Here is a 27,723-nt window from a genome sequence, read left to right as displayed (position 1 = left end):
AGATGGCGTCGGCCGATGCCTTTATACTCCAGCCGTTCTGACGTCGGAGAGGAGGCGACACCAGCCGACGCCGGACCCAGACTTTGGAATCCGGCCGACCAAGGGCTGCCTGAGGCAGGACAATCCATATGTTATGACTGCAGTTGCATTCTTGAAGGACATCAGCCTAAGGTTAAACTTCTAAGTGGGGTTTTCTCTTGCCCAATGTGAAGCAATCTCAGTGTTGGCTACATTATCTAAGATTGGGGTAGTACAGGTTGGCGGCTCTAGATCGGGGAGGAGTACGAGGGGACTCTGCCTGACCAATAAAAAAGAACATATTCCATTTTGTTACAGGCCATGTGTTTTTGTTTTTAATAACAGTTACCCTAGACTCTGCATCAGTTATGAATTATATCAATTGTTGTACAGATTACTTGAAGACCAAGAACTACGAAAGAATGTCCAAAGAGGGTATCACCACCACCAGTACTGCTTTTCTTACACAACACAGAGTAAAACGATACTAGTTTTATGATGACTCAGTGTAAATGTTAAAAATACTGTTTCTGAATGATGTAAATATTTATGGGATGGTAATGAAATTCAAAAAAGTGTACCTTGTCTTTTCTGTGCTCTCTGGATTGTTTAATTTCTCACTGGCTTTTTCTAGAAATCCACAGACTAGCTGAAAATTGAACAAATATCCATATTAGACAGCAAAAAACTGGTATCAAAAAATTATGCAGAAAAAAAAAAATCAAAAAGTAAAACTCATGAAGACATACCTTAAAAATCTATATGGCACTACCTCAAAGCCAGCTCAATCACAGCTGACAAACAGGGTACCCACAAAAGGATTTTACATGGGAGGGCAATGCACAGCTCCTTACACCTCCCCCCCCTGCAGGGCCTGTGCGTCCAGCATTCCCCTAACTAATATAACAACCTTTGATGTCATCAAACCACAGGGTCAAGTTGTACTCCCTTTCTTGAGAAGCGATTTTAGTCTGTTAGGCAAAAATGAATGTGCATTGATGACGCAATCATTGAGCAGATGAATAAGTATTTAAGAAAAAAAGGAAAAAGAAAGTACCCATCATACTTTGAATATCTGAGTATCTGCATTAGGGCCAGGAAAAACTATGCAGCATGCCAGAGACACATTTTTTAACTTTTTTTTTTTTACTGGGGGAATAACACTTGAACACAGTCAAACAACATGACACTACTGGATGCTTGGACATAACAGAAGTAGAACACCAATTCTTTCAAACTTCATGCCAAAGTGAAATATGAAGGGGGTTTCGAGTGATATCTGGGGAAACAAAAAAAAGCGACAAAACGTGCATCACTGTCCTAAAAGATGAAGAAAATGTGATGCCTGGGAGTAGAATAATCTTTTTTCCCCCTGTTTTTGTCCCTGAATTTGTTAAACAACCCCCTCCAGGTCAATCAGCCCATTCATTCCCCCATCACCACTCTGATGGTTGACAAGCAGTGTCAATCATTCAAACTGCCATCAGGGATAGTTGAAATGCTTTGTTTTTGCAGTGCTATCCCCCATACACACTTGGAGAACTTTTGGACATGGATGTGCAATGGGTCAGCTGTTGAGGACATCTTCGCACTTCCACAGGGAACATTGCTTCCAAGTAACCCTCCTCCCCCCAAAGCACAAGTAGTGAATTCTCTCATTTCCTTCAAAGAAACTCCACCCACTCCATGTGCTCCTGACCATGTGCAACTCTCCCATCCCCACTCTTGGGAGAGGTGAGCGGGCCACCCCCCCCTTTCATACCTCCCATCCCTGCCTGTATGCAACCCTTCTCCCAGGAGAGGTGAGCAAACCACATTTTCACATTTCCCCTCCTTGCCTGGATCTTACAGTGCTGGGGCCACTAACTAATCCACAACCACCTGGATCATAGACAGGCCTCCAACTTTCTGCACCAAAAAGCCAGGCAATAAAATATGCTCACCTATTTAATAAGATGTTCTAAAATGTTTTATTAAGGTTGGTATTTACACAAAAATGATACATGCAGACATCCATCACTAGTGAGCATTCTGACAACAGGCAGCATAAAAATGGCTCTTGCCACAGGGCAGTTTTCCTTGGTAAGCATTTTCATAAGCAATCTTCACTCAAATGTTAACATTCCCTCTCCATCAGGGAAAGCATTCCCACTTGGTAGAAGCACATCCAAACTGAAGTGAGCCATCCCCTCCTCCTCTTTTGTACCGGATACCAGAAGTTATTCTGAAAAGAAAAATCAAAAAGAATCCCAGATGGGATCAAAAAAAGAAACAAGAGATCTCTACAAACATAACAATAGGTTCAACAGTGTGTGTACGCGCGTGGGGGGAGGGGTAAAGCTGTGTGCTCATACTCATCATAATCATAGGAGTAGGAACCAAGAAAAAGGTTTGCCTCTTAAAAGATAGAAACTGCCTGAAAAGAAACTGCAGTCTCAACAATAAGAGGAGGGTGGAGAATCCTATTTTGCATCAGTAATTCTACAACTCAAACATTTATGGTTATAGTGAGCGCGTTCACATAACTAAAATAAGCTCACTGTAAGGATCACTACTACAGCATCCTATTCAATATTTATAAGAGTACTAAAGTAGTACAAGAGACAGCCATAGACTAAGGGAAAAACGCACACATGCCACATGGAACAGCAGTGGCAAACATCTGCGCTGCTCCTAAAAGGAATGCCCTCTTCTAATATCTACACAAGGGATAAATAATTGTATTTCTCTATGTAGCTGCCTCTCAATTTGTTCCGAAACATTTCTGAAGGAAAAAGGAAGCAGAAGTAGCTGTTGGCATTGCACAGTTTTCCCATTCTAATTTTATCCTTGTCCTTTGTAAAAGATTGTGTAAGGCGTTCTGCATATCAAGGATCATTTTTTTTAATCCCCCCCCCCCTTCCCCACCGAAAGGACCTAGGCTGTTATAGCTCCTCTACCTGGACCCAATGGGCACAGTCATTCTACAGTAAATGGAAGCAGGGCATCCTGAAACAAGAAGACTGCACGATGGCCCCATATGTTCTTGCCTGGGAGTCCCAATCAACTGAGTCCCACAGGGGAAGTCTGTCAACCCTGGTGGTTCTGTGGAGTAATTTACTCTTGCCCTCAGCAAAACACCATTCTCTCGTGCTGCAATTATTCTGAGGTCTATTAGGTGCTGCCCTCTCAAAAGGAAGTGTTCCTCTGCACTCTTAATTACTCTCAACTTACTTTGTGACTGCACTTGGCAGTGCAAGCAAGCTAGGCTGCAATATCTAGTGGTCTTACTACGTGTGAACCAAAGCCATCTCAGTTTCCAGGATGGGTGCGCCAGCATCCACACACCATCTTGTACAGGCAACTAAGCTGATATTTAGAATCCGACTACTTGACAGTAAGGGATTTAGGTATCTACACCACACATCTGCCAAGTCCCAGATTCATCTTAGCTGAAGTAATGGTTACTGAAGACAGTCTTCCAAGACAGTAATTTCACAAGTGCTAAAACAGCTGGTATTAAAGGATAAGGATCACCTTTTTTGATGAAGTTCAAAGTCCCAGAAAGAAGTGGCACGAGCTTCCTATAGGGCCACGCACTATATTTCTTTCAACAATTGCATCACAGTGGCAACAGCTGCCAAAGGAGGGCAAGCTGAAATGTCTGAAAGGTGCATCTTGACTGAGGCACAGGAGACCAACTCTGTCAGAGTTGAGATATAAAGGACAAAAGCCAATTTAGGCTCTACAGCATTCTGCTTGCACCAAAGTGAAAATCTGGTCTACGTTGCCAAGTTTTATTTTTCAGTGTATGGTTCCCGAAATTCCAGGATAATCCTCAGGACCTCAAGTATGAACCCTGGTTGTTGACAAAGAAGGTTGCATGATATAGGTAACCAATTTCCATTTCTGATCAATTCTTTAAGAACTGGTGCTGTCTCAGTCAAAACAGAGCCAAAGTAAGGCAGACCCTCTCTTACACTGCCTTTTGCAGGACTATGGAAAAAATCAGGGGAAATTGAGGGAAGGTATAATGGAGGCCATTTTTGCAAAGGACTGAAAATACAGCCACAGTTCACTTAGAAGGGTATGTGGAGCGCAGCTTTCGTATACTCCCAGGCCCAACTCAGCGGTACTCAAAAAAGTAAACTTTTGAAAGGCCTCCAGATAACTTCTATTTGTAAATGCTTGGTATGAACTTGCTAAGATGAACTACCAGAAAACTGGACCAACGGGCCAAGACATTAAGATTCTGCTTTAATGCCACATCTTAGCCCATCAAAGTTAGTCTGCACAGGGGATAGAATTCTTTCCAGGAAGCAACGTGGTGCATGTACGGCAACTGCACAGCTGTGAAGTCAGCATATCAAATCACAAAAATAGCCAGCAGAAAAGGTGGAATAAAAGATTTAATGTAGAAAATCACATAACCAGGTAGAGGGTAGTAAGCCCAACTACCTGTCTCAAACCGGTTTCGGCTGTAATAGCCTTCTTCAGTGAGTTAACATAAACCAAAAGTAATCATTCATTGGTGCATTACAATTGGTCATTAAGCCCAGGTGGGAACAAAGCCCCTAATTTAATAATCCATTTACGTTTCTTAAAGTTTAGTAAATCATGCCAGCCTGATTTATCCCTACATTTTCCTACAATGCAATCAATAACAGTGAAATAAAAATATGCAGAGTTATGTTTACATACATGTTTATATAGAGCATTGTTAGGACGCTTATTCCTAATGTCACTAAGATGCTCCCCAATCCTGAGATGAAAAGGCCTGGAAGTTTGTCAAGTTCATACCAAGCATTTACAAATAGAAGTTATCTGGAGGCCTTTCAAAAGTTTACTTTTTTGAGTACAGCCGAGTTGGGCCTGGGAGTATACGAAAGCTGCGCTCCACATACCCTTCCAAGTGAACTGTGGCTGTATTTTCAGTCCTTTGCAAAAATGGCCTCCATTATACCTTCCCCTCCATTTCCCCTGTTTTTTTTCATAGTCCTGCAAAAGGCAGTGTAAGAGAGGGTCTGACTTACTTTGGCTCTGTTTTGACTGAGACAGCACCAGTTCCTTAAAGAATTGATCAGAAATGGAAATTGGTTACCTATCTCATGCAACCTTCTTTGTCAACAACCAGGGTTCTTACCTGAGGTCCTGAGGATTATCCTGGAATTTCGGGAACCATACACTGAGAAATAAAACTTGGCAACATAGCCAGATTTTTTTCACATAGAATGAGGAGCATGCGCATGTGACAAAATAGATGACCCACTCTGTACTACAGTTAGCCCAGAAGCTGATGTTGAAAACTTCTGACGTGTTACAACTACTAAATTCCCTCGTATGTTGGACCTTGCTGCAATAAGTACAGTGGCCACATGGGATGCAACCCAACACTGGGCCACCTCTGAGTGTATGTTGAGTGGGGACAATAGAACTCAGTCCCACCCTCTTACAATGGCTAAAAAGGGATCCCAATGTACGTCCTCTTCTAAATGAAAAAGAGCATCTGTCACCCAAAAAAGGGTGTAATCTCTCCTCAGCCATAAGAATGTTCCAATGTCTGTTGATATTCATAAACCCACGTGTATTGCATACATATGTGGTCACCAGACGAACCAGAGGATTAGATTAATATTTTTGTTTGTCCTTATATTGTAACACGTCAGTTCTATCTTGATTGGAAGCCCAATGACAAGCAGTGCTGACAGTACCAGAAGGGTAACCCCTCTCACGAAACCTGTGTATTAAATCATCCCTGGTATTTTCAAATGTTTGCTGGCTTGAACAGATCCTTTTAACTCTGAGGAATTGTGATTTAGGGATATTCTGGATGATATGTCGGGGGTGAAAACTTGTAGCATTTAAAAGTGAACTATATTCGGGGAATTTCCTGAAAACCCGAGTGGTTAGGGTATCATCAGGATTCCTGCTAACCTCAACATCAAGGAAAACAATCCTCGATTTATGGAAATTTAATTTAAACTCAATTCCCCATACATTGTCATTGAGCTAACCAATAAATTCCTGTAAGTCTTATCAGACGTCCACACCACCCAACAATCATCCAGATATCACCTCCAAATGTCTAATTCATCAATGTATAAATTATGACTGGAGTCATAAATAACCTCCTCAATGTAAGCAATAAAAAGGTCCGCATAAATGGGTGCGAAAGAAGCATCCATTGCTGTACCTTTGACCTGCAAAAAACATTGGTACCGGAAGTAGAATATGTTACTAATAAGAACATATTCAGCCAGGCATACTAAAGTATTAAAGCCGGGTTGGTATAAACCAGATCTTCCCAACCAAAAATCCAAAGCCTGCAAACCTGCCCAATGTGGAATTTTCGTGTAGAGAGAGGTTACATCCAAGGTACATAACAGCCAATGGTGCTCCAATTGCATGTCAGAAATAATAACCAAGGATTGAGTAGTGTCCTGAATTCTGGCCCGTATCATGGGTAGTAGTGGTTTGAGATAGCATGTCAAATACTCGGAAAGAGGTTCGGTAATGGAACCCCGCCCTGATACTATTGGTCTTCCAGGGGGACATCTAGCATCCTTATGTATTTTGGGTAAAAGGTAAAAATACTGTTTGCACGGAGATGAAACTGGCAACTGATGTCTAACTCCGTAATGATGCCCTCTTCCTGAGCCTGTATCAGAAAAGAATCAATTTTTGTCTTGAAATGACTAGTTGGGTCCAATGGCATAGCCATATAATACTTGTTATCACCCAATTGTCTTGCTGCTTCTTCATTGTACTTGACACAATCCTGAATCACTACCGCCCCACCTTTATATGCTTGTACAATAACAATTTCTTTATTGTTCTTAAGATCCTCTATATATTGTACTTCATCTTTGGAAAGGTTGTTGTAGGATACCCGAAAATCCCTGAGGTTACAATGTAGATCCTTCAGGACATTAGCCTGAAAAGCGGATACTAAATGTGACATAGGTAGATCTTTTGAATCTAAACTCTGGAACTTCCTGAATAGTGTCATTTTCAAAAAACAATTTTAAATTGAGTAAATGGTAGAAATTAACCACATCCTGTGCTAAAGTGTATTCTGGAACAAAAACGCCGGAGACAAAATTAAGCCCTTTATTAAGAACTTTAATTTGCAAATCAGAAAGGTGTACAGATGAGATATTATGTACATTCATACAATTTGTTAGTGTTCTATCATCAGTTGTAACACACCTTCCAAACCCTCCACAGGTTTGGCGTTTTTTTATGCTTCCTCCCCCCTCATCTGTACCTGAACCCAAAGGGTGTGATAAACGCCTTCTTTTCAGGTGAGGCATCTGTGTGGGTGCCCTCCCCTTCAGTATTGGAGGACGTCTCATCCCCAGATGTTTAACTCAAAGACTCAGAACTACGTTTCAAAATTTATTTAGGTCTTTTTCTCTTGGGGGCTAAAGGCTTATTGCTCGGAAGCCTGAAAGTGACATTCCTAGGCATATCAAATGGTTTGCCTCTTTCATAGTCCCCTATATCCCTTTGGAACTTTTTCAATTTTTTTATCCTTTAAAATCTGTTCTAGCTTAAGTAATTCTGTTGCTAACTGATTCACCCGAGAGGTGAAAGACCCACTTGATTCAAATTTGTTAACCTCCATACAAAGTGTTTCTGCCTCCTGAATCCGTTGTTTGACTGCCCATTCATAAAACCCAGCTAATGAATCCACAAAGCCCAAGGATGCTGACTGTTGAATCTGTTAATTGTTCATCAATATTATGTACCAAGGGCTGTACCTTCACCCTCAAACCCATGGTGTAATCTTTTTGAATTGGTAAGCCTTGAACAGGCATAAAATGCCAAACATTGGTCCGAAGACCCTTCATACTTTTACCCAACTTAAAGAACATGGCTTCACATTGTTTATCCGGGTCTTGAGTCACCCCCGAAGAATGATTGTCCGCATCAGATAAACCTAAGCCAAAAATGGCCAAATCATTCATATCAGAGGCTAAGCCTTTCACAAGTGGAGTCAAAGCCATGTTGCAAAAAATATGTAAAAAATCATCAAATGAATAATATTAATGAATTGATCAGTTTTGCAGACAGCAAGAATAAGACTAAAAATTACCCTATCCAAAACCAACCTTTTAGACAGATAAGTATATATATATATATACATATATATATATATATATATATATATATATATAGAGAGAGCTAAGACACAAAAATGGGTACAATATATTTGTTATTTTCAACTTTAGATTAAGTATAGAAAAGTAAATTGTTCATATTGGTGAATATTACATACAAAAGTAGACCCAGAAATAAAGAGCCTAATCAATATAAGCCAACAAAGATACAATAGCCAGCCCTTGTGATATAACCTGAATAAAACAAAGAAATCACAATGCTGCTTATCCCAAAAGGTGCAAAACTGAACAGCAACCAAAGCCACCATATAGGTGGATATTGAAATGACATGAAATATCAACCCCTACTCATATGATGTCCAAAGAAACCAAACGTAAGGAATACCAATACACAAATATCAATGATACAATAGCTAGCCCATGTGGTCACATAGGAATAATCAAACTTTTATCAAAAAAACATAATGTTGCGTATCATCGTGAACAAAAATAGATTAGCACCAAGTTGGCCCAATACAGATAATTCAAAATATCCACTCAATACCACAACCACATATAAATATCAAAAACATATTTATATAATGGACCCCATGATCGTGTCAATGTTAAATCGGCCCATAAACATATATATAACCCCAATTATATTGTCTATATAAGTTGCTGTAAGCAAAAATGACAATCCTTATAAACATTCGCCAAACAGGGGAATGTAATTATTATATATAATGTATACTGCAACAAGGCCGACCCCAAAAGCCCATGTAACACCCTCTTGAAACCTACATATGGCTATATATTGTAACCATGGAAAGATAAAGGAGACCTAGCCCCCAAGAAAAAATGACCCAAATCAGTCCTTAATGCAAGACCATTCAAAATGGAGCCTAGTATAAAAGGCAATAGTGTTAAACAAAACAATGACAGTATATAGCATTTCATTGAATAATAAGGCAAAATACCTATAATTCATCCAACTAGATGCAATTTTAAATACAAGGTTAAATGTCCACACAATAACCCTAAAGTCACCAGTAGGCTAACATAATGCATGAACATTAAACTCTAAGCTAAAATTCCAGCGAGAGGTAGAATGCATATGAATTCTTAACCGAACAACAATTTTAATATATTACATAATGTATGAAACCATAATATATACGTAAATTCGTAATGGGAACACCCTATTGACATAGATATTCAAAGCAGAACAGTAAATGCCGAAGCACACAAACTATTCCCTTTATCCCAATAGAGCTGAGCTCTCAAACAGCCATTTAAACAACAATCAATAATATATATCTTAAGAAAATAACTTGGTATATAAGTGACCTGCATGATGTATAGTAATACAAAAATGTATAGCAAAAAGATGGCGGTAATGCCATCTACAGGTTAATTACAATATGACATATAAAAATCACAGAAATAGGTTGCAACATAAAAGGAGGTCCATAGCTCACAACAAAAAAGTAATTGTGACTTCCTCATAAGAAAGAAATAGTAACAGAAAACCTAGTGGAACTGCCAAAATCCTCCTGTATAACGAGGAAATAGTAAATGACGAAGCACACAGACTTCAAACACTTACCACAGCCCAATTGTATACAGACGGCTTTGTCCAGAAAATCAAATCAAATTTCCAAAACATAAAATATCCATAGCATGAAATTTGACCATTAGCACCCTAATCTAAAAGTAGAAAAGAGAACCAGTCAGTAGATGGAATCGCAACGTCACCTGTAGTTGTTAATCGGTAAATAACGAAGCACATAGACTTATGACCCTTTGCACAGTCCCACTACTTTCCAAGATGAAAATATTGACTCTAATCCAAAAATGCCAAATCCAGGTTATATTGAAAATTGTTTAATGTCCATAATTTGACCAGTGACAACCTCTTCTGAACAAGAACGGAAAAAGCCAATGAATCCAATGATCTAGTCCCATGTACTTGCTAGTAGATCAACTGACATCAAGAGGCCACAAAAACAAAATCCAAGGAATCTTCACAAAAGCCAATGTGATATATAAAATGAATCCCCAAGGCAAATGAAACCAAGTCAAGTGACCAAAAAGCAACCAGACAACTGCCAAAATATGAAGAAATGCGTAAAATCTTCAACTCGCAAGGAGGAAAACCACCAGACGCCGACAGCACCAAGGGGGAGGAAGAACCAGGAAGCAACATGGTGCATGTACGGCAACTGCACGGCTGTGAAGTCAGCACATCAAATCACAAAAATAGCCAGCAGAAAAGGTGGAATAAAAGATTTAATGTAGAAATCACATAACTAGGTAGAGGGTAGTAAGCCCAACTACCTGTCTCAAACCGGTTTTGGCTGTAATAGCCTTCTTCAGTGAGATAAGAAAAACCAAAAGTAACAATTCATACAAATCTGTATATATATATATATATATATATATATATATATATATATATATATATATATACACACACACATACACAATTGGTCACTAAGCCCAGGTGGGAAAAAAGCTCCTAATTTAATAATCCATTTACGTTCCTTAAAGTTTAGTAAATCATGCCATCCTGATTTATCCCTACATTTGTGGTACTGTCAGCACTGCTTGTCAGTGGGCTTCCAATCAAGATAGAACTGACTTGTTACAATACAAGGACAAACAAAAAGATTAATCTAATCCTCTGGTTCGTCTGGTGACCACATATGGACGCAATACACGTGGGTTTATGAATATCAACAGACATTGGAACATTCTTATGGCTGACAAGAGATTACACCCTTTTTTGGGTGACAGATGCTCTTTTTCATTTAGAAGAGGACGTACTTTGGGATACCTTTTTAGCCATTATAAGAGGGTGGGACCGAGTTCTATTGTCCCAACTCAACATACACTCAGAGGTGGCCCAGTGTTCGGTTGCATACCATGTGGCCACTCTACTTATTGCAACAAGGTCCAACATGCGAGGGAATTTAGTAGTCGTAACACGTCAGAAGTTTTCAACATCAGCTTCTGGGCTAACTGTAGTACAGAGTGTCATCTATTTAGTCACATGCACGTGCTCCTCATTCTATGTGGGACAAACTTCCAGGCCTTTTCGTCTCAGGATTGGGGAGCATCTTAGTGACATTAGGAATAAGCGTCCTAACAATGCTCTGTATAAACATGTATGTAAACATAACTCCGCATCTTTTTATTTCACTGTTATTGATTGCATTGTAGGAAAATGTAGGGATAAATCAGGATGGCATGATTTACTAAACTTTAAGGAACGTAAATGGATTATTACATTAGGGGGCTTTGTTCCCACCTGGGCTTAATGACCAATTGTATTGCACCAATGAACTGTCTTTGTGTTACTATATATATATATATATATATATATATATATATATATATATATATACAGATTTATATGAATGGTTACTATTGGTTTATGTTAACTCACTGAAGAAGGCTATTACGGCCGAAACCGGTTTGAGACAGGTAGTTGGGCTTACTACCCTCTACCTAGTGATGTGATTTCTACATTAAATCTTTTATTCCACCTTTTCTGCTGGCTATTTCTGTGATTTGTTAGAATTCTTTCCCCCATTTGATGCTGAACCATAACACTTTGGTGATTTATATGACTAGTCCGATGACTCCACATATGAGAACTGGACTGAAAAGATGTAAACTACATAGATAGTGAATAACTTCTCCTTTATAATAATGTGACTGCAATCCATTACAAGTTCACCAAACTAGTGAAAAAGATTCCTGGTGATGATAATGTAGAAATCAGATATATTCCTTGGTAACGCTCATCATATGCTTATGTAAACACAGTACCAGAGTGGTACAGTAACAGCATTAACAAAACCTGTCAAGAAAAAAAAATCTGATATTATACCCAAGTTCAAGAAAATGCCGCAGTCCTTCGATAAAAATAAATTAGAGCGTGAAAGAAAAAGGGTTAGTATCTACAGGTATGCAAGATAATGAAGTTATGTTGTTGGTTTCAGAGAAAGTGCTGCAGGCATAATTAATGTCAGCAAATGAGAAAACTAGTACAAAACAGATGGGTGTATAATAACAGTGTAGAAGAGAGATGCTGAAGTTATAGAGGCCTTGAGTTATCATTCTGTAGCAAATGAAGAGTTTCAACAGAATAAACCTTGAAAGAAAATGGTTAACATTTATCAACTGAACTGAAAATGTTCATAGGGAAACGGTAAAGTACAGCTGTGTACCTACCATAAATGTAGATGTTAGAGTGTATTCACTGTTGCAGTCATTACAATTGGGTTATCCTGCTGGCAGGCTACCCGCAGTCGACCTGAGTTCCAAAGTCTAGGTCCGGCGTTGGTTGCTGTCGCCTCCTCCCTGACGTCAGAGTGCCAGGGGTATAAAAGATGCAGCCAATGCCATTTTCTTCAGTTTTTCTTGCCCCAGATGTCAGGTGCCCCTATAATGGTAGGCTCACTAATGCCAAAAAGCATGCATAACCAAAAAACAACTTTTCCTTCATCTACAAGCAAATACTTATAGATATACTTAAAAAAATAGGTTGTATGGAATAGAGAAGTGAAGATAAGTCCCAGCAAGGAAAAGGGGGATGGAGGGTAACCTGGACTCCAACAGTGAATACACTCGAACATACATTTATGGTAGGTACACAACTGTACTATGTTCATAGTGTTTCACTGTTGCAGTCATTACAATTGGGTTGAATCCCAAAGCTATGGTAGGGAGGCTGGTGCTAAACAGGATTGAGAGAGGCTATCAGGCCCTGCAGAACTGCAGTGGTAAAGCCTGCCCTGGATTTAGAATAGAGAGGTAGGTAAGTGGTAGTGCTTTGTAAAAGTATGCACTGAACTCCAAGATGCAGCCTCTAATATGTCTTTGGCTGGTACTACTCTGAGGAAGGCTGCTGCTCTGGTGGAATGTTGCCCAATGCCCTTAGGCACTGATTTGCCATGCTGTGAATAGCAGAAGTGAATGTAGTGGCCTATCCACTTTGAAATAGTCTGCTTTGAGATAGGCTTTCCTTGTGATCCTGCAGCATAAGCTACTAAAAGTTGTTCAGTCTTTCTGAAAGCTTTGGTTCTGTCCAAGTAGAAGCGTAGCTGTCTGTGAAGGTCCAAAGAATGCAGAAGTCTCTCAACCTTATTCTGTGGGTTTGGGTAAAAAGTTGGCAAGTGAATTGTTTGGTTAAGGGCCACACTGGTCACTACCTTTGGCATAAATGTAGGGTTTGTCCTCAGAGAAACCCTGTCAGGATGGAAAATAACAGGTTCCACAGCCATGAGTGCCTGTAACTCAGACCCGTCTAGCGGAGGTTATTGCTAGGAGCATAGCGGTTTTCCAGGATAAGAATTTTATATCGGCTGCAGAGGCTGGCTCAAAGGGAGGCAGTGTAAGTTTTTCCAAGACATAGTTGAGGTCCCATATGTGGGTATTTGGTGCTCTCCTTGGGGGGTCTTATGTTTTTTGGCCCCTCTGAGGTACTGCCTTAGTAATGGATGGGAAAAAATTAGGTGGTTCTGTATTGTAATGAGCTGAAATGGCAGAGGCATAAATTTTAATGGATGAGAAGGAAAGGCCTTTATCCAGCATCTCAGTTAAGTATTGCAAAATCTGAGGAATATTTGGAACAATCGTGTCAATACCTTGTGCCTGGTTCCAAGAACAGAATCTCTTCCATTTTTCTGCATAAGATTTTCTGGTGCCAGGCCTCCTGGCCTCCAAATTAACATCCATAACTGCTTTAGAAAGAGGTGCATCTTGAATGGCTACATTATCCGCCATGCTGCCAGGTTTAGGGTCCCGAGTTGGCTGTGCAGTATCTGACTGTCTTGTTGAGTCAATAAGTGAGGAATCTGAGGTAGCGTCCAAGCTGGGCATTGGGACAAGTTCTTTAGGATTGGGTACCAGTGCTGGCGGGGCCAGTCTGGGGCAATCAATCATTTTTGGCTTCTCTTGTCTGACCTTGAGGAGTAACTTGGGGAGGAGAGGCAGAGGAGGAAAGGCATATACTGTTAGGCTTTTCCAGCTGAAAGATAGAGCATCCACTTTCCATGCTTGCTTGTGATAAGTCCTTGTGCAGAATCTTTGTAGTTAGCAATTGTGAGGAGAGGCAAATAGGTCTATGTCCGGGCATCCCCCAGTTCTTTGTTATCATGCTGAAGACTTGTGGATCCAATTTCCACTCGTGGGGATCCATTAAGTTTATGCTTAATTTGTCTGCCAGAGTATTTATCCTTCCTGGCAGGAATTGTGCTTGCAGATGTACTTGTTAAGTCAATGCTGTGTCCCACAAGTTCATGGCTAGTCTGCAGAGGGGGTAGGAATGTGTGCCCCCTTGCTTATGTACCACATGACTGTGGTATTGTCAGTCTATCAATAGCTGTCCTGGATGAAGTAGATCCTTGAAGGCTGTCAGGGCATTTTGAACTGCCAGCATATCTTTTTGATTGATATGTAGATGCATTTGACTTGCGGACCATGTGCCCTGAATACATCTTCCTGCCATATGGGCCCCCCAGGCATAATCTGATGCATCTGTTGTCAATGTCTGCCTGGTTGTGGGTAAGGTGAATGGCTGTCCCGTGTTGTGGTGACAGGCTTTTGTCCACCATCGAAATTCCTGTTGCAGGCAGGGAATGAGAGTAATTGTTTCCAGGCTGTGGCAATGTTGAGTCCAAACACTTTTTAGATACCATTGAAGTTTCCTCATATGCAGTCTTGCATATGGAATTAGCAGAATGCAGGATGCCATGAAGCCCAAAGCCTGCAGAATTTTTCTTGTAGATAACTGGGTCTTTGTTGCCAACATTTTGAAATAAGTAGTCAGTTGTCGGTTTGTCTGGCATGAGATAAGCCATCTGGGCAGTTGTATTCAAGCTTGCACCCAGGAATATTATCGCTTGAGAGGGTATGAGTTTTGATTTCTTTTCGTTTACTGTGTACCCTAGGCCTGCTAGTAATGTTTTTACAAATGCCAAATGCTGTAGAAGAGTGTCCCTTGTCCTCTGCTTGAATAAGGCAGTCGTCCAAGTAAGGATATATTCGAATTCCTTTTTGTCTGCAAAAAGCAATTACTGGTGCCAGGCACTTTGTGAAGACCCTGGGCACAGTAGATAAGCCAAAGGGCAGTGCAGAGAATTGGTAATGCATTGAGTCAGGTATAAATCTGAGGTATCTTCTGCATGATTGTCTGACTGGGACATGCAGGTATGCCTCTTTTAGGTCTAAAGTCACAAGCCAAGTCTTCTTGCCCAGCATGGGCAGGAGCTACTGCAGAGTTAACATTCTGAATTTTGGAATGTCCAGGAATGTGTTCAGGATAGACAGGTCCAATATTGGTCCCCAGGTTTTGTCCTTTCTGGGCACCAAGAATAGCCTTGAGTAAAATCCTTGTCCCTGCTCTTGCTGTGATACTTGCTGAATGGCCCTCATGTCCATGAGGGATGAAACTTGTTTTTGTGCCTCTGCCCATTGATTGCGTGGCAGGTCTGGCATACCGTTTGGCCTTGGCAGGGTGTGAAAATGGAACCTGTAGCCCTGGGATACAATAGTTAAGACCTATTTGTCCTGGGTGATCATATGCCAATTTTGAGCAAAAAGTGCTAGTTTTCCCCCCAAAGGAGCTGCCAGAAGATAAATGCTTGGTGCTGGCAGGGGAAAGTCATTGAGACTGTTTCCTGTATGGCTGTGATTTTTCTTCTCCGCTTTTGGAGGTTGAAGCACCCTATTGTTTAGGCCTGTATGAGCCTTGGGGCTGTGATCTGCCTCTGGGGCGTCTGTATCTACCTCTTTGGGGTCTGTCCGACACTGGAAAGGACCAATTCTTTGCAGGCCAGTTCCTGCTAAATCTGGGAGGCTGTACCTGTAAGAAATCCTTGACTGTTTGCATAGATTTAGCTTTGTCCTCCATTTTCTTCAAAACCTCTTCTGCTTTAACACCAGACAAGGTATCATGTTGTAATGGAGCATCTAATAATTTTGCTTTAACATGATCTGGCAGATTCTGTTCTTTTAACCAAGCATGTCTCCTAATGACAGAACCTGTAACAGTGGCCCTGCAAGAGTCCTCTAGAGAATCAAAACCACATTGCAAAGTATGCTTTCCTACTTGTTCAGCTGCATGCAATAAATCCTGCATTTCTTTGTTTTCTGCACATTCTGAATTTTAAGCAGTGATATTAGATATTGCTGATATTTAAGCATATGAAATTGACACTTTAAAGCTCTTACAGCCAAGGCAGCAGAAGTATAAATCTTTTTCCCCCATCTGTCCAAGGCTCTTGAATCCCTATCAGAGGGTATAGGGTTTTTTGCAGTGGACGCTTTGTCCCCTTTGGGACCCTGAGAGATTGTTTCTGGGTCTGCAGCAGGGTTTTTATAAAGAAATTTATGTAAATCAGGAACCCTGTAGTATCTGTCTGGCTTAACAGGAGCTGGAGGCAAAGAGTCAGGAGACCGTCTGGACTCTGAAAATACATCATCTACAAGGTCTAAAACAGGAGGAATAGCAAGGGGCCTGTGCTGAGGTAATAAAAGGAAGTCTCTGAGCCTTTTCTTGGATTCTGAGTAATCTCGGCTCTCCCAGTGGAAATGCTCCCTCATAGTATGCAGGGTTTCCCCAAAAGAATAATCCTCAGGAGGAGAGGCTGAAGGAATAGATTCTTCAGCATCAGAATCCTCAGAGAGGAAGAGAATATTCCTGGTCAGAAGAGGAATCAGAGGAAATGGAAAACCTGATCTGAAGATGCATATTCTATCTCTTGCCTAGGCCTCTTATCAGGAGGGGGATGGGAACCCTGGATCAAAGTAATTAGGTCTTCGGCCATTTTAAGCATCTGTTTTTTAGGCATGGAGGCCTGTCCAGGAGAATGCTGTACTTGTTTCTTTGTCTTTACAGCTGAAGTTGGTTTTACATATAACTGTGTAGGCCTGAAAACACCCTCAGAAGCCTATGCCTGCTCAGCGGCTCCGGACCCATCTGAGGGAATGGTTTCTGAGTGTCCAATACCTTGAGTTTCCAGTGGCCTAGTCAGCTCCATGTGGGAGTCAGAAGTGGCCTGTGGCTCTGAGGTAGCGGGCGTCAGGGGCTGCGAAAACGCCTCACTGAGAACCGGCGACAGGCCTAGCGAAAGCCTCATCTGTTTTGGACCTCGGGTGCCTGTTCTTTTCTTTGCGCTTTTTATAAACTCCGGTAGTCGGTTGCTCCGACGGCATTATATAGTTAAATCTTCTGCCAAAATAATGAAATGCAAAATCATACCGACGCTTAATAGTGCGTTGGTTAAATCTAGCACAAAACTGACAAACTAGAAACGTTGTGGAAATACAATTATTAACTTTTTCTGACATCGGTCTGGAGCAAGAAAAAAGTTTCCCCAACGGGGTACTTCGCTTTAATGAAGACTTCAGATCTGAAATTCGAATTTGAAAATCTCAGGAGTCGGCCGACCGGCACTTGCGAACTGCTTTTGCTTCGGGCACCGTGTGGCAAGAAAGACTGAAGAAAATGGCGTCGGCTGCATCTTTTATACCCCTGGCGCTCTGACGTCAGGGAGGAGGTGACAGCAACCAACGCCAGACCTAGACTTTGGAACTCAGGCCGACTGCGGGTAGCCTGCCAGCAGGATAACCCAAGTGTAATGACTGCAACAGTGAAACACAATGAACATCATGGAGCTCATTAGAAAATAACGCTAGATGATGAATAAGAAAAAAATGACTTGCTGGTTGGTGTGCAACATGTACAAGAGAAGTTTAACCGGCTTGCATTCCAGTCAAACAATAGAAAAGACACACAGCCTTTTTGTTCTTAAAATGTCAAAGTGACAGTATAGGGGGCCTATAGTTCTATATGAATATGAGTACAGGTATTGACACTGAGGATGGAAAATTAATCTGCAAAAATGTGGCAGCAAAATTTATTTTTCTGTAAAGAGAGAAGTCTGAGGCAGAGCTAAATTTTAGATGATATGGATATATTACTTATGGGATAAATTTAAATAGTTAAGACAGCACTGTATATTTTTTTCAACAGAAAGGAAAAGGTGGAAGTGACTGAATGTATTACAGAAAGATGTGGGAAAGCCAACAGATTAGAGCAGTTAACTGGAGTAATGTAAAGTAGTTGAGGCAGCAATAATTACATTACTGATACTAAAATTCATAGAAAGACAACTGCAACTGAAATATTTTGATAGCTTGTGAAGTAATCAGAAAAAAGTAGCAATTAGACTAAGAGCAGGTGCAATACGTATCTGCTATCATCAGAGGTGCCAAATCAGGGAAATTAGTAAGCAAAGTACAGCAGTCTTTAAACAGTTTTAGGAATTAATTTTGTTTTATTTTGAATTCTTTTTTCTTCCTAGGGTAAATCCACAGCACATTGCACAATTTGCAGGCACAGCCCTGGTAGAAAAAACATTCACATGACAGGAGAAATAAGAAAATAAATGCATTCAATGTCTGTTATTTACATACACTGACATAACTGAAGAGATATTCTGAACTATTTCTAAGAAAATTAACATTAGCTTTTACTGGCTACCTGCAACTTGACAGCGCAAGGAACTACATAAGAGTTTCACAGAGAGGGAAGAGTTGATCTATATGCACAGGACTTGACAGTTGAGAACCAAAAAACATACGGAGAGCTACCTGGATGCTAACATTCAAAGCTGAATATGTACTACCCCCCAGTTGTACTTTATTCTTCACACAACACCAAAAATTCAAATTGTAGAAAATGATGGACATATTAAACTCCATGAAAAAAACAGATTGCAGAAGGTCAATAAACCCACAAAGTCAGAAATTTGATAAAACAAATGAATACAGTAATTAGGACTGTCCATAGAGATTTATGCAATAACAAAAGTAATACCATCATGGAAGTACTGAATAGAGAAAACTAATGCAATTAAGATAAGAAGTGTCGTTGTTAGAAAAATATAGATGAGAGAACAGATCAACAAAAGTGCTAAGATAGACGTAATAAAAGAAATGCGCTGTATTAGAATAGACCAGAATCTATTATGTACTATCACAAATAAGCTAAAAATCTCAGCACAGGCAGAAAAACTTAGAAGCTACGCAGATAAATATAAAGGAAAAGTACAAAATGGGCAATTCATTGATGACCCAAAAAGTTTTACTGAGAACTGGGAAACCAGGTAAAAGGAAGTGAAAGACCACCAAAAAAAGAAATAGATACATTTTGGAGAAGTATCTATGAAGATCCTGTGGAACAAAGATGACAAATGGATAGAAGAATTAAAAGAAAGAATAAGAAGTTTAAAGGTACAGGATATGAAATAGGACGAAGTAACAGCCAGAGAGATTGAAACAAAGTATAGAAAAAGCCTCTAATTGGAAAACTCCAGGCCCAGATGCAATGCCTAACTTCTGGTTAATAGTATTAACATCTCTGCACAAAGATTTAGCTTCGAGTAAGAACTGTTCACATGCACACACTGAAAAGACACCAACCTGGCTAAGAGGAAAAACAATGCTACTACTTCGGAGTGAACCTGCAAGATACCCTAAAAACTACAGACCAATAACTTGCCTTCCAATGATGTATAAACTACATACTGGAATTGATCCCAACAGAGTTCATAGTTATTTAGAAGAAAACTCAATTATGGCAGTAGAACAAAAGGACAATAAAAGAAAGTCATATGGAATAAAAGATCATTTGTTGTTAAAGTCATAGTGGAGAACTGCAAAAAAGGAAAGAATCTAAGTATGGCATGGATTGACTACAAAAAATCATTTAACAGTATCCCACATTCATGGATAAAAAGAGTGCTTAAAAATGTACAAGATACACCATACACTGATAGACTACATTACAGTGACCATGAAACAGTGGTAGACCACTTTGCAGTTAAGCCATGATAAAGGACAAATTAATATCCCAGGGATAAAAAATCAAAGGGGATATTCCAGGGTGACTCTGTCACCACTGCTATTCTGTCTTGCCCATAACCCATTAAGCTGTTTACTTAACAGCTAAGGCCATGGCTATAATTTGGCTCCTAAAAAACAACAAAGTGTAAAGACTTATCTTCTCTTTGTCGATGACTTAAAACTGTATAGCTCATCAGAAGAGGAACTGAAAGCACCACTGGAGGTTGTCAAAACTTTTTCAGATGACATAAGAATGTCATTTGGTCTTGATAAATGTGCAAAAGCAACATTTAAAGCAGGAAAACTGCAGCACCAGGAAAATATCAATTTGGAACAAGAACGTGATAAAAGAACTTGAGCAAGAGGAAAGGTATTGGGAACTGACGAAGGATGAACAAAGCATGAACAAATGCGAATAAACTTAGTAAGGAATACTTTAGGAGACTTAAATTAATCCAGAAAAGAATGTTGACATCTAGGAACAAAATCCAAGCTATAAACCAATTTGCTCTTCATGTCCTAATTTACAGTTTTGGAGTGACTGACTGGCCCCAAAACATGTTAGAAATATTAGATAGGAAAACAAGGATGCTTCATGCTCACCTAATGATTTATAAAAATCAATGCATACCAAGATTATACATTCCACATTCTGAAGGAGGGATGGACCTCCTTGAGGGATGGACCTCCTTGAAATTGACTACATGTACAGATCTGCAATTGTGAGACTCCACACATACCTGCAGACCTCATAAGACCAAACTTTCACATAAAAGTTTTGAAACATGAGAATAAATCTAAGATGACTTATCTGCTTAAACTAGCAGAAGCATATCAGTGTCGAGCAGGAACGGAAATCAAAGCAGAAGTAGATAAACTGAATGTTCCAAAAACAAAAGAAAGAATATAAGGTGAAGGAACAGATGAGAAGGCAAGAAATGTGGAAAATGCATAAATATAGTTGCAAGTATATAAAACTTCTGGAAAAAACTAATGTTGATCAGGAATGAACACAGGAATGGTAAGGAGGCGCAAATTAAAATCAAGAGATGAAAGGTTAATATTGGCAGCCCAGGACAGTGGGCTACGTACATGCTGATTTACGAAGTCCATTGAACATGTGGAAGAAACAGACAAATGTAGGTTTTGTAAATTTGAACTGGAAACAGTGGCACACTGCTGGTTGTGACACACTAATAGCAGAAAGACTCTATACTGAAAGGCATAATAATGTGGCAAGACTGTTGCACTGGGATTGTGCAAACATTATGGTATTGAAGTGGCTGGAAAACACTGGAAACATGAGCCACAAAGCATCATAGAAAATGCTGGTCTATATCACATGGGATCACCCATTACCAACAGTTCAAAAGACAGATGCTAGAAAACCGGATACAGTGGTACATGAAAAGACAAAAGTAGCACTCATCAGTGAAATTGCCCACCTAGTGACTACAGTGTCTTGCATATAGAGAGACACAAAGTCATAAAATATCAGGATTTGCAGGCAGAAATGAGAGCAATGTGGAAGAAAGATGCCCAGACTTTTCCAATAGTAGTAGGAGCAATGGGTCTTGTAAAAAAAAACAAACAAAAAAAAAAAAATTCTGCAATCGTAATTAGATATGTTAGCAATACACGTAAAGTACAGTTTTGTACCTACCATAAATGTAGATGTCCGAACTGGATAGCATCTGCAGTCATAACAAATGGGTTGTCCTGTCGTCAGGCAGCCCTTCGGTCGGCCGGATTCCAAAGTCTGGGTCCGGCTTCGGCTGATGTCGCACTTCACCCGACGTCATCTCTGCTGGTCTTCGGGTATAAAGGCATCAGCCGACGCCATTTTCCTCAGTGTTTCTTGCCCCAGATGCCAGTTGCCCTCTTGGAAGGCTAAATTTTGGATAAATGCCAATGTTTCCAAAAGGATAGAAGGCAAACACAAAAATAAGCATGTATGTACATATATACAAACAAATACACCATAAGAGACCCCCCCCCAGCTAGCTATTAGGAGGGTAAATACCCTAGAAGTACCACAGAGGGGAAGGAGGGAGGGTAATCCTGACTGCAGATGCTATCCAGTTCGGACATCTACATTTATGGTAGGTACAAAACTGTACTATGTCCTTCATGGATGCATCTGCAGTCATAACAAATGGGTAGAATACCATAGCCAACTAGGGGAGGAGGAAGAAGAAATTATGGTGTGGTTAGGATCCCTTGCAGTACAGCAGTGGCAAACCCTGCTCGGGATCTAGAATACAGAGGTAAATTATAATGCTTGGCAAATGTATGCACGGAGGTCCAAGTAGCCGCCTCAATAATGTCCTTGGTTGCCACTCCTCGTAAGAAAGCTGTGGTAGTGGCTGTAGCCCTTGTAGAATGAGGCCTTATGTTCTGTGGAATTGGTTTTCCATGGTAGGATTAACAGAATCGTATGCAATTTCCTATCCATTTGGAGATTGTCTGTTTGGAAATTGCTTTTCCTTCCCTTCCTGTTGCATAGGCTACAAAAAGCTGGTCAGTTTTTCTGTTACTTTTGGTTCTGTCCAGGTAGTAGCGTAGCTGTCTATGTACATCTAAGGTATGCAGCATTCTTTCCCCTCTGTTTTGTGGATTGGGGAAGAAGGTAGGTAGGTGGATTGCCTGGTTTAAAGACACTCTGGATACCATCTTAGGCATAAATGTAGGATTAGTTCTCATGGACACCCTATCTTGATGGAAGATTAGGAAGGGTTGTACTGCCATTAAGGCCTGAAGTTCAGAAACCCTCCTTGCTGAGGTAATTGCCAGTAGGAAAGCAGTTTTCCATGACAGGTGCCGTAGATCTGCTGTTGCTGCTGGTTCAAACGGAGGGAGTGTCAACTTTTCTAGCACAAAGTTCAAGTCCCATGCTGGTAATGGTGGTTTCCTAGGAGGTTTTACATTCTTGATCCCTCTGAGGAACTGCCTGAGTAGAGGATGTGAAAAGACAGGTGGATCAAAGCTGTATTCTGCTGAAATAGCTGATGCATGTATCTTGATGGAGGAATAGGACAGGCCTGTATGTAGAAGCTCTGCCAAATACTCCAGAATGTTAGCAATATCTATACTCGACACATCTTTTCCTCTTTCAGCACTCCAAATGACAAACCTTTTCCATTTTCCTGCATAGTTCCTTCTTGTTGAAGGTCTGCGGGCTTCAAGGATAATGTCTTTAACCCTTTGGGAAAGAGCTGGATTAGTTGCAGCTATGTGATGTTCCAGGCAGTCAGTTGCAAAGTTTTTAGGTTTGGATGCATGATGCTGTAGTTGTTCTGAGTTAACATCAAAGGCATCAGGGGTATTGTCCACATTTTCTCCCGAGACATGCTCCTCAGCAATGGGTACCAGTGTTGTCTTGGCCAGTTCGGAGCTATCAGGATTATCCTTGGACGTTCCTCCTTGATTTTTAGTAATACCCTGTGTATCAAGGGAAGAGGTGGAAATGCATATGCTGTCAGACCTTTCCAGCTGAAGGAGAGCGAATCCACCTTCCATGCAAGTGGGTGGAATGTCCTTGTGCAGAATTTTTTGAGCTGGTGATTGAGAGGGGAAGCGAATAGGTCTATTTGTGGCATTCCCCATTTCTTTATGATGGTCTTGAAGATGTCCGGGTGTAGCATCCATTTGTGAGCATCCGAGGTGGTTCTGCTTAACATGTCTGCTAGAGTGTTCTCCTTTCCCAGTACAAATATTGCCTGTAACTGGATGTTGTAACTGAGTGCCAGATTCCAAAGGTCCAAAGTCATTCTGCATAGGGGGTATGAATGAGTGCCTCCCTGCTTGTTGATGTACCACATGACTGTGGTGTTGTCTGTCCTTATCATTAAATGTCCTTCTTTGAGGAATGGTCTGAATTTTTGGATTGCCAGTTTTACTGCCAGCATTTCTTTTGGTTTATGTGCAGGTGCAGCTGGTCCTGAGTCCACAATCCTTGTACGCATTTGTCCATCATGTGCACCCCCCATCCTAGGTCTGAGGCGTCTGTTGTGATGGTTTGGCTTGTTTGAAAGTTGTGGAAGGGTAGGCCTGGGTTTGACTGGCATGCTTGAGCCCACCATAGGAACTCCTGTTTTAGGCATGGGATTAGTGGTATTTCTGCTTCTAGACTGTGCCTGTGTTGGGACCATAAATTCTTTAGGTACCACTGTAGTTTTCTCATATGCAGTCTGGCATGTGGGACCAAGATTATGCATGATGTCATGAAGCCCAAGGCCTGGAGAACTTTTCTTGCTGTTAGTTTGTTCTGTTTTGTTAATGCCAAGAAGTAAAGAGGGAGTTCTTTTTGTTTTTCTGCAGTTAGGAATGCCATTTGTTTTACTGTGTCCAATTCCATGCCCAAGAATGTTCTTGTTTGGGATGGTATCAGCCTTGACTTTTGTAAATTGACTGTGTATCCCAGGGCTTGTAGCAAGTAAATGACCCTTTGTAAATCTGTTGTCAGCTTGCATTTGTTGTCCGCTTGTAGCAGGCAGTCGTCCAAGTATGGATAAATTTGGATTCCCTGTAGTCTGCAGTGGGCGATTACTGATGCCAGGCATTTTGTGAATACTCTGGGCGCAGTAGATAAGCCAAAGGGCAATGCTGAGAATTGATAATGCTCTGATCCTGCAAGAAATCTGAGGTATCTTCTGCAATTTGGTCGAATGTGGACGTGCAGGTATGCCTCCTTGAGATCTAGAGTTACCAGCCAACACTCCTTGCCCAGCATGGGAAGAAGTTGCTGTAGGGTCAGCATTTTGAATTTTGGGACAATGATGTATGTGTTTAAGATGGACAGGTCGAGAATAGGTCTCCAGCTTTTTTTCTTTTCTTGGTACTAGGAAGAGTCTGGAGTAGAATCCTTTGCCCTGTTCTGTTATTGGTACTCTTTCCACAGCTCTCATCTTTGTTAATTGCCTTATCTGTTGTAGAGCTTCTATTTTTTGATTTGGAGGCAGGTTTGGCATTCCTCTTTTGACTGGTAAGGTGTGGAAGTGGAACCGGTAGCCTTGGTCTATGGTTTGCAAAATCCACTTGTCTTTTGTGATATAGTGCCAATTTTTCGAAAATAAGGCTAACTTTCCGCCTAATGGTGCTGCTATTTGTTCCCTGGTAGGCGGAGTTAGAGCCAAGTCACTGTGATTGTCCTGTTGTAGTGGTAGTGGTCGTGTCTGTGCCTCTGTTATTACCTTGCCACTGTCGTCCTCTGTAGGCACCTCCTCTGGATCGATTTCTGCCTCTGGAGCGTCTATTCCTGCCCCTTTGGGATCTTGTGGAGTCAGGAAAGGACCAATTTTTGGCAGGCCAGTTCCTGCTAAACCTTGGGGGCTGAACCTGTAAGAAATCTTTAACTGTTTGTACAGATTTTGCCTTTTCTTCCATTTTCTTCATTACCTCCTGGGCAGGTGTACCAAATAAACTGGCCTTATCCATAGGAGCATCTAATAGCTTAGCTTTAACATGATCCGGTAAGACCTGCTCTTTCAACCATGCATGTCTTCTTATCACTGTGCCAGTCATGGCTGATCTAAATGAAGCCTCCAGTGCATCATAGCCACATTTTAAGGAATGGTTACTAACCTGTTGTATGTTATTCACCATTTCTAGTACATATTTCTTATCTATAGATTCATCAGAGGTTAGTTTTTTAGTTAACTGATCAAGCATAAACTCTTGGTATTGGATCATGTGAAACTGACAGTTTAAAGCTCTAGCTGAGAGAGTAGCAGAAGTGTAAACTTTTTTACCCCATCTGTCTAAAGACCTGGCTTCCCTTTCTGAAGGAATAGGGTTTTTTGCTGTGGTCGAGGCTACTGCCTTAGGCCCCTGGGAAATAGTTTCGGGGTCTGCCAGTGGGGCCTTGTATAGGTGGTGATGAGTGTCTGGTACCCTGTAAAATCTATCAGGTTTGGCAGGGGCTGGAGGTAAAGAATCAGGAGCAGTGCAGACATCATTAAATGCATCATCCACAACAGGCAAAACAGGAGGAATAGCTAAGGGCCTATGTTGTGGTAAGTGCAGAAAAGTCCTAAGCCTTTTTTTGAATCTGAGAAATCTTGTCCCTGCCATTGGAATTGCTCTCTCATGGCATGTAAGGTTTCCCCAAAGGAAAATTCCTCTGGTGGAGAGGCAGCTGGAATGGATTCTTCCGCATCAGAGTCTTCATAAGTAGAGAAAGGATCCTCTGGCTGTTCTGTAATGTCGGAGTCATCCGCAGAATCCTCAGAGGACACTGGCTCGGGGGGCTCTGTTCTAGGTCTCTTTTCTGGGGGCTGAGAGGCCCTGTCTGGGTGAGATTGGGATCCCCTAATTAAGGATATTAAATCTTCTGCCAGAGTAAGCATTTGTGAACTGGAAGTGGGTCTGTGTGAGGGAGGTTTAACAGGCACTGACTTGGCAGATTTGGCTGCTTTAGCCCTGGCAAAGGCCTTGATAGACATGGCTGCAGGGGGTCTAGCAGCACCACGTGCTGGGGTAGAGACATCCAAAGGGATGGTGTCTGATAACTCACTAGAAGCCACAGTTGTAGGCAAAATTTCTGAGGCCGATTCAGGTAAAGTAGCGGGAGCCTCAGTAGTAGTCATGGATTCGGCTGAAGATTGACCAGTTTTCTCGGTTTCGGCCGAAACCGAGACACTCACGGCTTGCTTAACCGTGGTTTCGGCCGAAACCGCGGACCGCGAGTGTCGGTCTTTTTCCTTGCGTTTTTTAACAATTTGGGTAGTCTGAGGATCCGACGGCATAATGTACGCAAAGTCTGAGCCGAAAAACTGTTCAGAAACTCCGACCGACGCCTTAGCGCTCGTCGGTTGAAGGAAGCGCAGGCCGAACAGGCTGCTACGTCGTGGTCTGGGCCTAAGCAAGGCAGACAGTAAGAGTGGAAATCTTTATGAGGTATTTGTTTCCCACAAGTTAAACAGTTATTGACTTTTTCTGACATCGGCTGAGGCAAGAAAGAGTCCCCAACGGGGTACTTAGCTTTTAGAAGTCTTCGAAGTAGTATTCGGTAGTAGTAATCTCTGGATCTGACCGACCGGCACTTGCGAACAGCTTCTGCTTCGGGCGCCACGCGGCAAGAAAGACTGAGGAAAATGGCGTCGGCTGATGCCTTTATACCCGAAGACCAGCAGAGATGACGTCGGGTGAAGTGCGACATCAGCCGAAGCCGGACCCAGACTTTGGAATCCGGCCGACCGAAGGGCTGCCTGACGACAGGACAACCCATTTGTTATGACTGCAGATGCATCCATGAAGGACATCCCTGTACGGATTGCAGAAGGCCTCATTACTGGGCACATTGCAGGTGCTGCAAAGAGCACTTTTGGCTGACAAAGACAAATAAGAAGTTATGTACTCACCATAACGTTCCATCTGAGTAGGTAAACTTCATTTGTCAGCAACTTATGGGTCTTCGGATCCATATCGGATCCGAGCCGGCAGTTTCCAACAGCATAGATCTGAGCTCCAAGCTCCTCCCCCTACCCATAATTCCCTGCCAACCCTACCTGACCTCAGATCGAGTTTGCCTACAGCTAGATAAGCATACAAAAATCACCCGCAAAACTAGCTACATACCCTTGCCGTAAGGAAGGTAACATCTCGAACATCCGAAGGTCAGGGGGACGGAGGGGAGGTCGGTTGCTGACAAATGATGGAACGTTATGGTGAGTACATAACTTCTTAATCTGAAGTAGTTAAC

At 41.3% G+C, this 27,723-nt stretch overlaps 1 protein-coding gene across 1 annotated transcript in view; it reads right to left on the bottom strand.

Moving 5' to 3' along the window:
• The window catches only part of RRP12 (ribosomal RNA processing 12 homolog), a 1,805,151-nt gene that overhangs the window by 902,384 nt on the left and 875,044 nt on the right, over positions 1 to 27,723 (bottom strand). The window contains exon 21 of the mRNA XM_044056239.1: positions 600 to 667. Within this exon, the coding sequence (XP_043912174.1) occupies positions 600 to 667 (68 nt within the window). The remainder of the gene's footprint in view (positions 1 to 599; positions 668 to 27,723) is intronic.

The sequence above is a fragment of the Protopterus annectens genome, chromosome 14.part0, assembly GCF_019279795.1.
Source record: "Protopterus annectens isolate FY-2018-M chromosome 14.part0, PAN1.0, whole genome shotgun sequence".
Lineage (NCBI taxonomy): Eukaryota > Metazoa > Chordata > Ceratodontiformes > Protopteridae > Protopterus > Protopterus annectens.
This window is presented reverse-complemented; position numbering and strand designations above follow the sequence as displayed.